At 41.1% G+C, this 16,920-nt stretch overlaps 1 protein-coding gene and 1 non-coding gene across 2 annotated transcripts in view; both read left to right on the forward strand.

Annotated features, from left to right (window-relative positions):
• Window positions 1–16,920, forward strand: part of LOC131460623 (A disintegrin and metalloproteinase with thrombospondin motifs 9-like) — a 61,953-nt gene that overhangs the window by 3,076 nt on the left and 41,957 nt on the right. The window contains exons 3-12 of the mRNA XM_058631259.1: window positions 2,395–2,560; window positions 5,333–5,712; window positions 9,933–10,016; window positions 10,117–10,241; window positions 10,917–10,957; window positions 11,067–11,172; window positions 11,906–12,052; window positions 13,119–13,260; window positions 14,359–14,463; window positions 16,432–16,577. Of these exons, the coding sequence (XP_058487242.1) occupies window positions 2,395–2,560; window positions 5,333–5,712; window positions 9,933–10,016; window positions 10,117–10,241; window positions 10,917–10,957; window positions 11,067–11,172; window positions 11,906–12,052; window positions 13,119–13,260; window positions 14,359–14,463; window positions 16,432–16,577 (1,442 nt within the window). The remainder of the gene's footprint in view (window positions 1–2,394; window positions 2,561–5,332; window positions 5,713–9,932; window positions 10,017–10,116; window positions 10,242–10,916; window positions 10,958–11,066; window positions 11,173–11,905; window positions 12,053–13,118; window positions 13,261–14,358; window positions 14,464–16,431; window positions 16,578–16,920) is intronic.
• On the forward strand, window positions 6,504–6,575 carry trnad-guc (transfer RNA aspartic acid (anticodon GUC)). The gene has a single exon. It is a non-coding gene; the product is annotated as a tRNA-Asp (tRNA).

The raw sequence follows: 16,920 nt of genomic DNA on the forward strand, positions 1-16,920 counted from the left end.
GAAACTTCAATCTTCACTACCTTTATATTTGTCACATGCAGCGGTTGAGCTGCTTAAACACTCTGAACTCTCGTCTACGTCTTTTACGTAGCGCGTGCGGCAGAACTGACGTCATCGTGGATCAGAGTGAAGCTCTGCTGTTTTCACAGTGGAACCAGAGTGCACCGAGTTTACTCATGGAAATCACACTGATGTGACAGTTCATTACCAAAATGACAAAAACAAATGAAAATGCTTTAAAGCGTTTGCTTCGGGGAGCTGAGGCTGACGTTTATGTGCACATTTATCACCACACACACACACACACACACACACACAGTAAAAGTGCTCATGCCTCAGTTAGAGTTGTTCATCCAACTCTTTGCCTCAGTAATAAGAACTGTTTCTTTTTCAAGGCAAAACAAAAGCACTTGATTTATGATGTTTTACAGAAACATTTTAAAGCAACAGAATCTAATAATTGTGCTTGTAAAGATTGTGAAGTGTTAAAAGAGGTAAAAGTGAAAGTTTAATTACTACAGAAGAGTATTAGGGCCACATGTAAAAAATGTTTTGAAAGAAAGTAATGAAAAATCACATTAAAGTCAGAATTCTGAGAAAAATGTCAGATTTAAAATTTGATTTGATTTGATTTGATTTTATTTGAAAGGGACCATGTGCAATTAAAAACATAAATGTCACCATTTGATGCATTACACCAGAGTTAGCCTTGGGCTAATTTACATCTGCAGTCCCTACCTAAAGATAAATACAACACAGGTAAAACATCAAATATCACTCAGCAGGTAATCATGTAGTCATGTAGAAGGACAAAATAAATACAGCACAGTTAAAACATTACGCATTATCAGAGATTAAAGTCAGAATTCTGAGATAAAAGTCAGAATCCTGAGCAAGAAATCAGATTAAAGTCAGAATTCTGAGAAAAAAAGTCAGATGTAAATCAGATCTCAGAATTCTGACTTTAATCTCAGAATTACGATTTTAATCTCAGAATCTTGATTTTTTTCCCCCTCAGAATTACGGCTTTAATATCAGAAATCATGCTTTTTTATTAATTTTTTCTTTCAAAGTACTAAATACTCTTCCATAAATTACATTTAGAGGAAAAAAAGAATAATACATTTGAAATTAAACCTTATTAAGGCCCTTTAAGAAATAAATAGTCTAGAAATGCATCAGATTGTGATGAACTAATTCTCACATCATCCAGCAGAGGGAGCTGTTAGTGGAGCTCGGCTTTAGATCCACTTTGAATGCCCTCTTAGCCCGACTGTCTTCCTGTGTGGACAATAAAACACAAAGCATCTGAAGAGCAAGCAAATCAGCTGACTCACTCACCTCTTAGCTTAGCTGTTAGCTCCACCAAAGTGAGGAAACAGGAAGTATCGCAGACAGGAAGCGCTAGAAATGATTTAGCTGAAGATGAGGTGACTTATGGTGTGTTCCTGTCGTAGTCGAAAGTTTCAACTTGAGATCAGATTTCTAACTCGGAATGTTGGAGCGACTTCACAAAATGGCCACCACTTGCTGCGACTCACGTCAACAGTAAAACACTTGTCTTATTTTTCTACTACGCGTATTATTGTTATATCCATGAACATGTTGCTATCGTTGCTATCGAACATTGTTAACGAGTGGTTTTGCCTGAAATATGTTTGTCACTCACAGTTAGCTTCTACTTCAGTTAGCGGTAGCTACATCAGCTGGTTTAATCCACTCTTGTGCTGTTTTATGTTGAACATGTTGAAGTTTGAACTTTTCCTCCCAGGTTTAAACAGTGTTTAAATAAAAAAGTGTTAGTCTGACTTATATGTTAATATGAGGGATTTTAAATGTAACTTGTGTCAGATATAACACAGTGAGCCAAACTCAGCCATGATGATTGTACACGTGTGTTCTCACATATGCTCGATTTTGACTTATACATTTTAATCTTGAACATCAGGGACCTTCCTTTTTTTTTAACTATTCTCACTGAATACGCTGTGTGAAATCCAAACCATGAAGCTTTTACAGGCTCGGTGTTTTACCTGATAGACATCACAGGTCCTGGTTCTTACATGCATACAAATTCACCCATTTCACCTCTATTTTTGTAAAGGTGTCGGCGTTGCTTATTTTCTCTAATGAGTTGTACATGAGCCACATTCCACCGTGGCTTGTTCTTGTTTTTTTTTTTTTTTCTGATGTAAAACATACATTTTTCTTGGATTGGGAACATTATACATTCCCCCCGGGCCCCGGGCCCCGGCCTCTGTAGTTCTCTATGTGGTTGTTTATGTTAAGTCCTAAAAAGTATTTACAGAAAATGGATGGATGAATGAATGAAGACTAATAATAAGTGCTTTGTGGTTTCTTCTTTTTCTTTTTTTCCACCCCCTTGCTCTGCAGCTTGGCACTTTCAGGTCTCCAGAGGGGGAGTTTTTTGTGGAGCCCCTGCAAACTTATCAAGGAGAACACTATGAAGAGGAACACACAAAACCTCATGTTGTTTACAAGAAGAGTGCACCCAAGAAACAAACCCCCGAGGAGGAGATCTCTGCTTGTGACACTTCAGGTATGGATTATTATAACATCATGTATACACGTACAGTATATACACTCTCTGCTTACATTATTTGGTGTTATGTGTAGAGCGGGTCGATCTATAGTGGATTTAGAAAGGCAGAAATGATTATTTAGCAGATATTTCCTTAATGCCCCCATTCCCAAAGGACAAAAAACATCAGAAATTAAAAAATGGATGCTTGTCTAACACTAATACATTGTCGTTAGTGTTAGACAAGCATCTTTTTCCACAAGGTGGCAGCAGTAGCAAGCATTTCTCCAGTGCAGTGATTCCCAAAGACTGGGTCAGGAACCACACATGGGTCACGGGAGAGTTTTATTGGGTCCCTTAAGAAATAAGCAGAATTTCCCCAAACCTTTAGTTATGTTTTATATGTGTATACGTTTTAAATAATTAACCAAACATTTCTTACAAAATGATATCCAGTGTTATAGATATGTCTGTAAATAAGTCGCTACATTAATTGGCAACAATTGGTTTAGTGGGCTGCTTGTGTGTTTGTGGAAGTTATGACGTTTCTGAGGGTCATTGAATGCACCTCATAGCTGCTCCTTTAAGCTCAACACACTGTGGACCCTGCATTGCTGTCACTAGCTCTCATTGGTGCGTTTTCTTGGATTAGGAATTTGCCTGAGACTGTTGTTTTGGTTTACACACATTTTGATGAGCAAATATAGCCAATGACCCCTAACGCGTGCTATAGTCAGGCATCAAAGCCAATGGTTGTTAGTGACTGGTTGTAAAATATTCATCCATCCTCCCCGCTATTCAATTTGAACCAATTACTAGGTTAAAAGAATAGAAGGTCGTCGTCTGATATGTACCTAATAAAGTGGCGGATTCGGTCTTCTGCTGCTGTAACTCATCTGCTTCTGTGTTTGATGGCTATTTAAGTTACTTTTGCCATTTCAAACCAGTCTGGTCATTCTCCACTGACGGGCAACATAGAGAATATTCACATTTAGGAAGTAAGAAATTAGGAGAACGTGTGTTTGTTTGATAAAAAAACCTCAAACAGATTAGTCTGTTTTCAAAATGATTGGCAGCGTTTGTGTGATAATCCCAGTCTTTCAGCACATTTGGAATTCCCCAGACCTGCTTCTCTTACACCAACAACCATCCTGCGTCCAAATGCCGAGGATCCCAAATGGTTTGAGTTGCTGCAACGTGATTGGCTGGCGAGCAGTTTCACAGGTGTACCTAATAAAGTGGCTGCTGATTTTAGAACACAAACAGACTGTACTGAGAGTTTATATTACAGGGTAAAGACGTCATATTTGTGAGTGTCAGTGGAGTGTTGTCATGCGCTGAGTTGTGCGTCTGTTGTGTGCTTGTGCCTCTTGAAGTGACCCTTTAAATGAGTTCCCACAGACGTAGGCAGACGTCATCGTTGCATCACTCCAGAGTCTCCGCTATCAGTTTGAACAGGAACAGATTATGTAATAGCAGCTGGGCTTATTGAGCTATTAAAGTAATTGTGTCCTGCTACTGTACAGAACAGTTTGTAGCTTATCTGGTGCTTTTGCACGGGTCAGGGTTCTGAGGATTCTGAGGGGAAAATAAGGAGTTATTTACCGTAAATCATAGAAACATTTGGACAAAAAACTCAATTATGTTTATTGAATAGTAAAATATCATTAACCATGAAAAAAAATATATAATATAGTTTTTTTGATAAGTTTATGAGTTGATTGTTGCATAAAATGTTAGAAAATGATCAAAAAGAATAATGAATGTATGTAATGTAAATATAAGGAATGATCATGAAAAGTGACAAACGATTAAGTTAAAGAAACCAAATCGATTTGTGGTTTTAAATGTTTTTATTGGCCTAAAACAAAAAACAATAAAAATAACTGGAATATGAAAAGGCAAAACAGGTATATCAACAGAAACTGAATCTGTCTTAGATTAGCTTAGATTAGACGGTCGTTTTCCGAACTCTCGCGCAGGGAAAGAAACAACAAAAAAACCTCATCCTGGACGCTGTTCGGCCTCGTATCGTCACATCTGAGTTTACGGGCTGAACTTCCTGTTGACTCTTCCTCTGCCTTCAGCGATAAGGACGTTTAAGGCAGACCCACAGCCGTGAACGTGACAGCGTAAATTTGAAACTGTTAAATAGTTTTTAGAGCATCGCTGGTGGTCCTCACAATGCTTTCTACAGTTCTTGAAATTAAAAAAAAAAGAAAGAAAAGGGAAAAAAGAGTGGCGTTAAGCATTTTAGGATTAAAATCAGACTTAATTTCCTTCAGTGTCGAGGAGTTCTGCTGCCCAGTTGTTGCACTGCCTTCTTTTGGTATGTTTGCTCCATTTGTTTTATTTTTGTGGCTAAGCGCCAGGTTTACCTAGTCTGAACTCTTTGCCCCCTTTTCTTCTCAATGAGGAGGGGAAAAAAAGAAAGAGAGAGAGAGAGAGAGAGAGAGAAGGGAGGGAGGGGGAAAATAAAAAGCCTCTGTGTTCATTTGTCAACCCTCTCTTTGAGCAACAATAAACAAAAGATAAAAGGAGGCAACAGCGTTATATTAACAGAACTGGCTGGAAGACAAGTCACTTCATGCATCCTCCCGTCTTTTTGAAGACATAAACCACATGATTAGTTTGCCTGTAAACACTTCCTCGCGACAATCACAGGATCGTATCGCGTTTGTGAACGTATTCCCCGTCAGCCGTGCATTGTTGTATATTTACACGTACTCCCGTCCCTCTGACGTCTCTGTCTCTCTGTGTCTCTGTGTCTCTGTCTCTCTGTTGCTGCAGGACACAAACACAGACAGAAGAGGCACACGCTGAAGAGAAGGCCCGCAGCCGCCGTGACCACCAGGTCCACTGCTGCCCCTGTGGTCAGTGCCGGTATGTTCGGCGACGTGGAGTCGCTGAGTTCCCGTCTGGCCAGCGGTGATTTACTGGGATCACAGAGCAGTGGTGGCGGCGGCGGCGGCGGCGGCAGCGGCGGCAGTGGCGGCGATGCCAGCGCTCGACCTTCAAACGGCAGCAGTGGCGACTCGGGACCTCACAGGAGATCAAAACGCTTCCTCTCCTACCCACGCTTTGTGGAGGTCATGCTGGTGGCCGACAACAAAATGGTGGAGCATCACGGAGGCAACCTGCAGCACTACATCCTCACACTGATGTCCATAGTAAGTTCTGCTCTTTTATCCATTACTTTCAATGGAAAGTAGCTGAAGAAAACAGGTGTCGCCAGCTGTCGTCACTAGGTGTCGCCGGAACTCTCCCCCGCTAGGGTTGCCAATATCTGGGAACTATCAGAAATCGGAAAATAGCGGGAAAAAATGCAGACGCCCACGTTGGGCGAGTACAGTTTTTGGGGCGATGGTAGTTCAATTGTAGAGTCTTTCAACATAAAGGTTGTGGGTTTGTTTCCCAGGTCTGCTAGTCTACATACCTTGGGCAAAAAACTGAAGTCCTTACTCCTGACGACTGTGCCGGCAGCGTGTGAATGGGTTTAGTGGATGAGTGATGGAGGAATGTGTTGCACATGCGCTGTATGACAGGATGAGTGTAGTGTTAGTCCAGTTGTCCCTCGGCTAACTACTAAAGAAGATTATGACCTGGCTGACTGAGAACCTGCACCATATCTTTCAAAATTGGAAGGTTCTGTTCTAGCGTAATCTTTGGCTAAAACCTCTAGAGTTGATGCAAATATCTATGACAAAAAACAACAATCTAAGACAACTTTTCCAGTAAATGCTCATTAATTCCCCTAATCCCCATGGAAAGTTTGCGGAAAGTTTCCCTTTTTGATTGTCGTGGGTTGAGCCCCACACTGGGCGACTACAGTTTTTGGGGTGATGGTAGAGGGAGTAGTCTTCCAACTTAAAGTTTTGGGTCTGATTCCCATGTCTGCTAGTCTATGACAGGGTGAGTGTATGAGTGAATCGCTGAATATTTAAGCATCCAGGAAACAAAGTCCTCGTTAGTATAGTGGACAGTATCTCCGCCTGTCACGCGGAAGACCGGGGTTCGATTCCCCGACGGGGAGTGCAGTGTTATTCTGCATAACAAAGAACAGTAAGGTAGTACACAGTTGTCTGACGTTGTACTAAATTAGACAGAAATTCAGCCAACACTGACCTCACCTGTTAGCTAAACACTTGGCTTACTTGAAGCATTTACGCACTTCTAGCTCTTGTTTGTACCCAAACGTTGAAATGCACTTATTGTAAGTAATGCTAAATGTAATAATGGTAATATTATAATGTACTGTAATAAAACTGGAATTTTTCAAATTGAATGTTGGGAACTTGAGAGAGAGTTTCTTGAAATTTTCTATTGATTTTTTTGGAAAATGTAGCCTGGCTCATCTCGGTTAGTAGAGCATTGGACTCTTTATCTCAGGGTCGTGGGTTCGAGCCCCACGCTGGACGCGTAGACCTTTTGGGGTGATGGTTGAGTGAGTCATCTTTCAACTTAAAGGTTGTGGGGTTGATTCCCAGGTCTGCTAGTTTACGTACCTTGGGCAGCGTGTGAATGGGTTTAGAAAATGAGTGATAATGTTGTCGTTTACTACGATTTCAGGGACGAGATTCCAGGGATTTGGGATCTCACAGAAACTCTCATGATTCAAGAATATAAACAGACATGGAGGTGAAATGCCGGCATCGTCAGTTGTGCGTGCGATGTTTGATGAAATCATGGCTGAGGACACAGAATCAACTTGGCATGTACAAGTTACAATTCTAAACTGAAGTACAGTCAACTCGGTACGGGTTTGGTATTAAACATGCTATGATTTGAAATCAGGAAGACTCTGATGCGTCCGTTAACTCCAGCACTACAGTCTCATCAGCCTGAAACACCCACGATGACAGGACTTTAGCCTGAGTTTGAGTCTTCTGAGCGATCCTGCGAGTCCTCCAGCTGAAAGTATTGAAACAATATTTGCGGTTCTGCTCGCTCTTTTAATCAACATGTATCTCTTAATTAGCGTGTAATTAAATCTGAGACGTTTCCATGACATCAGCTCCAGTAAACACAGTTACAAACGTCCATCTGCGACTGATTAAAAAAAAAAAAAAAGAAATGACCTGTATAAATAAGAATCATTGATTTTTCCTGATTGCTCAGAGATTGAGACGCATGTAAGAGTCCAGGTTGTTGGCGTCTGAGTGTTTTGTCTGCGCCGGTGTCCCTGCACATACATAATGTATGTACCTGTTCTGCACGGCGGCTCGCGTTGTAATTTAGCTATGCAGCCTCTCGGAGGGGAAAGGGGTCACCCTAGGGCAGAGGTAAACACCACTTTCAAACGGTCAGAGGAGGGGGAGAGACAAGAGAGGGCAGCTGGAGGGAGAGCCTGTCTGACAGCATGATGAATGTTTAAAACAAAAAAATAAGCTCAGGTATGTCACATAGACCACATACTCGCCGCCACTTCAAATAAAGGCTTTCCTCAGCCTTCTGGGGCAAACAGTCCTCAGAGGGGAGGCCGAGGTGACCTATATTCTGCTCCTGGCAGAGGCTGCCTTCTCCGCAGGGACCTGGGGGCCGTTATCAGCTTCACTCTCTCCAATCAAGCACATTTTTCCCAGCACTCGCTTTAAAACTGCAGGGAAGTCATTCATGATTAGAAAAAAAAAAAACCACACACATCCTGTGTGTCATATTTCATCTGGATTAAGTTCTTCTTATGTGTGTGTGTGTGTGTGTTACATCATAAAAGTAGCATTATGTTCAAGTCTCACCCAAGGGTTCGGGAAAAACAAGTTTTTACGTGAAGGAAACTCATGTTGAACTTTGATCACCGACTCTGCACGGGGTTCCCACGGGTCCTTGAAATCCTTGAAAGTTTGTGGATTTGAAACATTTTGAAAATCACCCTAAATAGACATGGGTCAACGAAAGTGCTTGACTTGTGCAGGAAAGAAGCGAAGTTGATATTATATATATATATATATATTAGGGATGCACCGATATGACTATTTCCACCGATACCGATATCCGATATTAATATTGCTGCTATGGCCGATAACCGATATTTACCGATATCGATATATGTTTTTAAAAAAAAGTTTCTGAGATGATAAAAGTTTGTACAGAATGAAAATCATGCAAGCTGAATTTTTGAATGTCTTTCTTTATTTTCAAAACATGTTTTACCTCCAAATAACAAGGTCACATAAGACACAAGTAACCAACTACAAGTAAAGGTTTTTAGAAACCTTTACCACTTGTAGCAAGTGTGTAACTAAATTAAAGTACAGTTTAACTCCCTCAACTCACTAAACTCCTGTGAGAAAGTTTGGATCATAAATTACAAACATGAACATAAATAAAAATAATACCCTGCCAAAGTTACTGTAACCGAGATAAGGGCGTCTATACTGGGTACGTAAATAAAGTCAACAACCCTTCCTCCCGGCAACAACAACCGCGCCACTTCCCTTCACAATAAAACTACACAACAGATATGAGAAACAATACCTGACAAGCTCTACTAAGAGCTGCCATAATTAAAAAAAACATGTTAAAATACTTTATCAAACTTGCCAGTATTCATGGCAACCAGATATTTATTCAATTGCAAAACATCGGAAAAGTAGCGCCGACTTGGCAGGTTGTTGCGGGGTTCAATATGCGCTATCAGCCGTCGGAACCCTCGGCTGGTCGTCAAGAGCAATCATTTCCATTACCTTGATCGTTATTGCCCTGGCCACTGTCTTCCTTTGGTCGAGTCCCAGCTGCGCTGCTTTCTTTTTGTCTGCTGCCTAATGTTACTAGCGTTAGCTTCCTGCCGTTGTTTGTGTACTTCTGGGTGGCGGTTTTTCAAATGACATGATCAAATTTGTGGTATTGAATGACTTGACGCGGAACCCTCCTCGCATTACCTCGACTTTGCAAGTGTTGCATAATGCTTTTCGCGTATCTTCTATTGACACCCTGAAAAATCGCCCACACCGCTGACATTCTCTCTCCTCCACACACACACACACACACACACACACCTTGTGCTGCGCTTGCACCACTGACGCTGTCCCCTTCCCGACACACATACACAAACAGCAATTAGACGGGTATAAACATCGGTTGTTAAAATCGGCGCAGTTTTACTCATTGCACCGATGCCGATATGTTAAAAAATGACGAACATCGGCCGATACCAATATTAATGCCGATATATCGTGCATCCCTAATATATATATAAGTACAAAATAAAACAGGAAGAAACACCAGACAAGACACAACGAAGGACAGAATCTACAAAGTAAAACGACCTTGACAGATGTAGAACAAATAAATCCAAAATCAAACTGTAGAGCTTCAAACGTCCAAACGTAAACATTGACGTATAACCAAAAATGACCATAAATGACATTGACTGCATGTTTCTTTTATCCAGGTCTCTTCCATCTACAAGGACCCCAGCATTGGAAACCTGATTAACATTGTGATCGTGAAGTTAGTCATAATAAACGACGAGCTGGTAAGAGAACGAGAAACTTATCACTCACAATGACTCCTCTTATGACTTTGTGTCCCAAGTGTGTGTGTTTCTCTTTTCATCTTTCATTTGTTTGTTTTAGGACGGTCCAGCCATTTCATTTAATGCACAGACCACTTTAAAGAACTTCTGCATTTGGCAGCAGAGTCAGAACACTGTGGACGACAACCACCACTCCCACCACGACACGGCCATCCTCATCACCAGGTACCAGATTCATTCAGAAATATTGTATTTTATTGTTTAAAAATACGCTTGTTCTTTGCTCCGTGGTTTGTCAGATTATAAACGTTAGATATTTACAAATTTTGTTTTTTAATTTTTTTTTTATTATTTATTATTTTTTACAATTATTATTATTTTGTCGGATGTCGACGTGGAATACGGGGAACGAATTCCAGACGGACAGCGACTACAAGCCCATGACGATTTCCGTTCCATTGAGCTGTCGCTCCAAAACTCAGTAGCCAATCAGCAGGCAGCTTCTTAAGGCCCACCCACAAACAAACAAAGAACAAGTGAGGGAGTACAAAGAACAAGTGTATTTTCAAACGATAAAATACAACATTTTTGACCATCTGCCTAGACAGGTTGGGGTGAAAGGGAAAGTGGGGGACAGAGAGGTGGGGGACAGAAAGGACAAGAGAGAGATGAGGTAGAGACGGACCCTGACCCGTATAAACACAGTTGCGCTCACAATCCAATCCATGCAGACATTTAATGTACCCAAATATTGCGGTTTGCGCCCTAAAACCGAACCGTGGCTCGCGTATTGAACGTACCGTACAGTACAGTACTTCATTTAAAACTATTTTATTTGTAGAAATTCTTGTTTTTTGAACTGGGTTGGCTCATCTTTAATGATCTGTGTTTTCATCACAGACAGGACATCTGCAGAGCGCGAGACAAATGTGACACCTTAGGTAAGTGGATTTATTTTTCATTAAAGTGATAATAAGTGATAATTCTGTAGAAAACAGCGTTGATGTTATTGAGGGAAAAAACTTGAGGGAGTGTTTTTTTTGGTTTCAGGTCTTGCAGAGTTGGGCACAGTGTGTGATCCGTACAGAAGCTGCAGCATCAGCGAGGACAACGGACTCAGCACCGCGTTCACCATCGCCCATGAACTCGGTCATGTGTAAGTGTTTCCACGGACTCGGCAACACTTTCACTACAGTAAAGATCAAAGAATCTTTCATATTTGGAGGAAAAAAGACTTCATATTATTGTTAGCACACGTTTGACCACACGTCTCTCCTATCATTCCTTTGGAGACTTCCCAAAATACATCTAAAACCACTTGTTGTTGACCGTTGACCTTGTCAGGAACCAGCTTGAAACGCTTAACAAAAGGCCGACTTAATAAAATCTTCTTTATTTCATCATTTGTTTGCTTTTTTTCTGTCTGGAAACTTACATTTGTAAAGTGTTCAGTTGCTGCACCAAAGTCCATTGAGAAAATCAGCGATTTTAGCTCACTGCGTCACAGGAGCTGCTGGTCTACTGTTGCCTTGTTTGGTCAGTTAATGTCATTGAGGTCATTTAAAATAAAGGATGACAAAATAACACAGTAGAAGTGAATAATGGAGGCAGGAGTGGATCAAAAAATCCTGTGTGCTGTGGTGTGGTGTAAAATCGCTGATTTTCTCTATGGGCTTTGGTGTGGGAGAGTTTGCACTTTACAAATCGATATATACTTCATTTTTTCAGACGTTAAGGGCTGTATAATGTTTAGATAAAGGCGCAATATTCTAATGCTATTGTGGGTATAGATTTAAAGTGATTTAAAGTGGCTAAAGTCTGTGCACTGGTGTCTCTGGTATCTCTTAAAACCTGAAGCATGTTTTCTTTTTGTTTGCTTTCCCTGCTAGGTTCAACATGCCTCATGACGACAGTAACAAGTGTAGGGAGGACGGAGTTAAGATTCAGCAACACGTGATGGCTCCCACGCTCAACTACAACACAAACCCTTGGATGTGGTCCAAGTGTAGCAGGAAGTACATCACAGAGTTCCTCGAGTATGTCACAGTCTCCTCGTCCTCCTCCTCCTCCTCTTCTTCTTTCCACTGTTGTTGTTGTAAACACGCACGGTGAAGACATAACGTAGAGGATTATTATCCGTTGTTTTCAGTCAGAATTTTGACTTTAATCTCAGAATTGTGAGAACAAAAAAACAAAAAAAAACACTTTTTCTCACAATTCTGAGATTAAATGTGCCTTTTTTTTGAGAAAATAAGACTTTAATCTTAAAGATATTTTCCACATTAAGGCCCTAAGTCTCCTACTTAATCAGCACAGTGAACATGACATGGTATCACACAGACACAAACACACAGAGTGGAGGTCATGCTATCTGTCTTTAAATGTAAATAAACCTTCTCGGGGCTTCATCCACACAACGATGTTTCATTACAGTTGTTGTGGATGTATTTTCTGTGACACAGGCTACAAGCTGAAACTATTAGTCAGTGTTTAAATGCAGTTTTTCCTTCACATAGTGAAATTATAGCTGATAAGAAACAGTCAGGAAGTCAATGTGAATCATTTTTTTCAATCCAGACTAAAACACAGCCGTGGAGTTTTCAGACAAACTCTGAACCAGAAGTTATTTTAAACTTAGTAATGTGGACTGCGGGTGAAACCTGAGCTGAATTAGTGTTTCTTCTTTTGTTTTTTAAAATGAAAACAGAGTCGTGTGGATGTAGCCTGATGGCTTGTACTCAGGAAAATGAGTTTATGTGGATGAAGCCTAAGTCTGTTTTCTCTCAGAAGTTCATTTATCAATGAAGAAAACGCAGGAAACGACGTCTCATTCCTTTATCACCCGAGCGTACGCAACCTCGTCTTCGACGCACACACACACACACACACACACACAGAAAACACTTGTATCACTGTGACCATAAACAGACACAGAGAAACACAGAGAAACACAGAGAGCAGTGTGCGTACAGTAGATATGTGGAGACAAATCACCTCTCCGGCTCAACTGAGTGTGTTTTTTTTCTGTCTGTGTCTCTTCTGTTTTCTCCTCTCCCCTCCCCTTTTTTTATTTAAGTGGTTTTGATTTTGATTTCTTAATAGCACAGGATATGGCGAGTGCTTGCTCGACGAGCCCGTCTCTAGGCCGTACAGTCTCCCGCAGCAGCTGCCCGGACGGATATACAGTGTCAATAAACAGTGTGAATTGATATTTGGGCCGGGGACGCAGGTGTGCCCTTATATGGTGAGTGCAGTCGTTTCGTGCTAAGATCAACTGCCGTGTTGCTCGTGTGGGTCTGTGAGGGAGGGGCGGGGTCTGTGAGGGAGGGGCGGGGTCTGTGAGGGAGGGGCGGGGTCTGTGGTCTTATGTGCCTGCAGCTACATTTAAAGGTCCAGTCTGACATTTATTAGCAGAACCTTTAATATTAATATTAATATTAATATTAAGAAGCAAATAAAATATGGATTTAATCATTCAAAAATACTGTATTTTATTGTTTGAAAATACACTTGATCTTAGCGCTCCCTGATTTGTTCTTTGCACTCGATTCGTTCCCCAAGTTTTCCCCGTCGACATCCGACAAAATAATTGTACAGATTATGTACAGATTATTATTGTACAGATTATGACCGTTATTATCAGATTATGTACGTTAGAATTTTACAATTATTTTGTCGGGTGTGGATTAACGGTAACAGTAGCAGTGTTTGTTTGGTGGCAGCCATCTTGGAATCCTGAGCTCAGGATTTGTGAGGTTGTTCAGGGGGCGTTGACAAAAGCATGAAAAAAGAATCCCGATGTGTTACGATATTGCGTATTACGTTAAATTTAAATTGCAGGGGGAAAGTGTCTGACTCTACATAAACGGATGCTTTTTTACAGTTTTTGTGACATCATCAGTGGGTTAGATTCTTACCAAACTTGAATGGGAACAACAAAATTGAGTTTGATGTGTCTAAAAACTAACAGAAGGTCAAACGTACGCCGATGAAAATCAAAGGTAAGGAGGAAAAAAACCGGAGGTGACACATGTGTGGTGGTGTTTTTGCAGTTACCATGACAGCCCTCACTTAACAATATTGGATGGAAATTGGAAACACGAGTAAATGTCCATTTTCTTTCACGTAGATTTGTGAACATCTGCTTAAAATATTGTTATATAAGCCTGGTCACGTAGGACTTCACGTCACGTCATATTTTGATAAGGTGTGATATATTGATTGTCTGCCAATTTGAGTCTATGATTCTGATTTTTATTTTTTTTTATTTTTTATCTGGAATTTCAGAGTTAACACTGTGTGTGTGTGTGTGTGTGTGTGTGTGTGTGTGTGTTTGTTGTAGACTCAGTGTCGCAGACTGTGGTGCACCAGTCCAGAAGGCGCCCAGCAGGGATGCAGGACCCAACACATGCCGTGGGCAGACGGCACAGACTGCGCTCCTGGAAGGGTGAGTGTCGCGTGGAAATGCTCAAGATGCTAAAACACAAGTGTTTCAGGAAAAGCAGATTTTTCTGTTTTTTTCTTTGGTTCTGGGAGAGTAGTAGGCATTTTACGACCTCAATTTTCCAGCCATAAAAAGCTCTTTAATGGTGAGATAAAGTGGTAAAAAATATTGGTAAGATATCACAGACTTTAGTGCCTCATTCTCCCATTAAAGGGAACTTTAAAGGATTTTTCCACCCTGGGTTGATATGTTTGTAAGTGAATAGCACTTACTGTAACTTTAAACGTTGGTCCAGCACATCGGTCTGGACCGGCAGCCGGGAAATTGCGACAGAGCCGTTAACGATGTTCGTATTTCCACTAAAAGTCTTTGTTCTCTAAATATGAGGATTAGGAAAATATGGTGATAAAAACAAAGTATACATATTAAAATGATTGATTTGGTGATATATCGTCATCCTTTCTTACGACATATGAACGCGCTCTAAAGTAGTTTCACTCGCCGGGCGTCACTACTTCATGTCTCCTCATGGTGGCGCTGCTCAAATGAATGAGGTTTAAACTTGTGGTAAACTAGTGACCTGACCTGAAGAAGAGGGATAACGGTGGAGAAAAGCTACTTTAAGAGACGCTCCATCCACTTTATGACCTTTGACCTCTATGTTGTGAATAAACAGAGAAAATCCCGCACTTTTCACGTTGATGTTTTTTAGTTTTCTTCACTTTGACAGATATCGCGACGTATCGCTGTACAGAATCGATGTAGTGCGATATTATTGGCATCGTGAATAAAGTGTCGAATATAACAAGATAAACAAACCAAATCAAAAGTACTCCATATGAGCAGATTATGGATAGAATAATTGAATATAGACGGTCCAGATTACTGATTACTTTGTAGTGAATGTTTTTGTTTACTACGTTAAAACATACAGTTTACACAGAGGCTAGAAGAATTATATTATGTCCTTTCAACTACATCAATGTTTAAAATCCGTCACAGTTTTTTCGTTTTTATGAACAAAAAGAGAAAAGAAAAACGCATCTATTTCTGCACAATTATTGCTACTTTAAAAATGAATCATCACTTTGACTCAACAACACGTAAGAAGCCTGATATGTGACCTATAAACACACACACCCCCAGGATGTCCATATAAGGAGTTGTGTATTATTGCCACGGCAAATGACCATGGGTGCACCTGTGAGGGTTAAGAATTCATTCACTCACAGGGTTGAAAAATCCTGTTTTTTTAGCTCTAGGACTAATAAAAGAGAATTGTGTCGGCTTCTTAACACTTCACAGGACACACGTCACATTTTATGCATTAAAATCACAGTGCGATACACAAATGTTTCTCGTCGTGTGATCTGACCGTCGTCCTTCGCTCTGTTTTTGACTCAGGCCTTTTTTTTATTGGAAGGCACAAAAATGACACAGTGACAAAAAAGAAGAGTTTCCCATCAATCAAATCCCCACTGACAGTTGTCAGCTTTAATGAAAGCGCCGCCGTCTCGGAGCTGCCTTTAATTGCGACGTTCTCGCCCGCAAACCCCCGCGCGTCCTGCCGCTAAAAACAGCCACATATTCCACGCAAACACACATGTTGATGTTCAGGCCTCCTAATCTGGAGTCTGTTTGTCGAACAGTGTAAGATTATCCGCCGCTATGAGCCCAGATGTATTTATTGAGCGTGTCGGTGACGTTTTCCTGTCTCGTGTCCAGCCAGACGCAGCTATGAAACGTCTTTTTCAGTTACTCTGCTTTTTTTTCTTTTTCTTTCCACTGCATAATGTATCCCAGATTAGCATCAAAGCGTTGTGAGAGCAGATAGATGTGTTGCCAGTTTTATGGATGAGATTTCATACGTTTTTTCTCTCTCTCTAATGTCTGTCTGTCTCTCTGTCTGTCTCTCTCTCTGTCTGTCTGTCTGTCTGTCTGTCTGTCCCCCCCTTCACTCTCACACTACAGCACTGCAAACACGGCGTGTGCATCGTCAAAGAGCAGGACACGGCACCTGTGGAGGGGGCGTGGGGAGTCTGGAGCCCGTTCGGTACCTGCTCACGGACGTGCGGCGGAGGCATCAAGATCGCCGAGCGCGAGTGCAACCGACCTGTGTGAGCAGCAACACTCCTTGACTGAGTGGAGACATTGAAAAGTCTCTTACCTCCTAATCCAGTAGTTTAAGAGGCCGTAGAGAAGTATTTATTTAGAATTTAAGTGCTAACATTTTTTGCCTCTAACAGTTGTATATTTTGAGGTTGGGCTCCAATGTCTCATTCGGTCCAAGCTTCATCCACACGACGCTGTTTTCATTTCAAAATGCTCTCCATAAACCTGGGGCCACCCGGGGTTTATCGAGAGCAAACAACCAAAATGTTTGACTCTCAGTTATGAATCTCACTCTGACACACTTTCAGTTTCCCTGAAACGTAGCACATGTCTTTGTCTGTAGTTCAG

Source organism: Solea solea, chromosome 6, assembly GCF_958295425.1.
Source record: "Solea solea chromosome 6, fSolSol10.1, whole genome shotgun sequence".
Lineage (NCBI taxonomy): Eukaryota > Metazoa > Chordata > Actinopteri > Pleuronectiformes > Soleidae > Solea > Solea solea.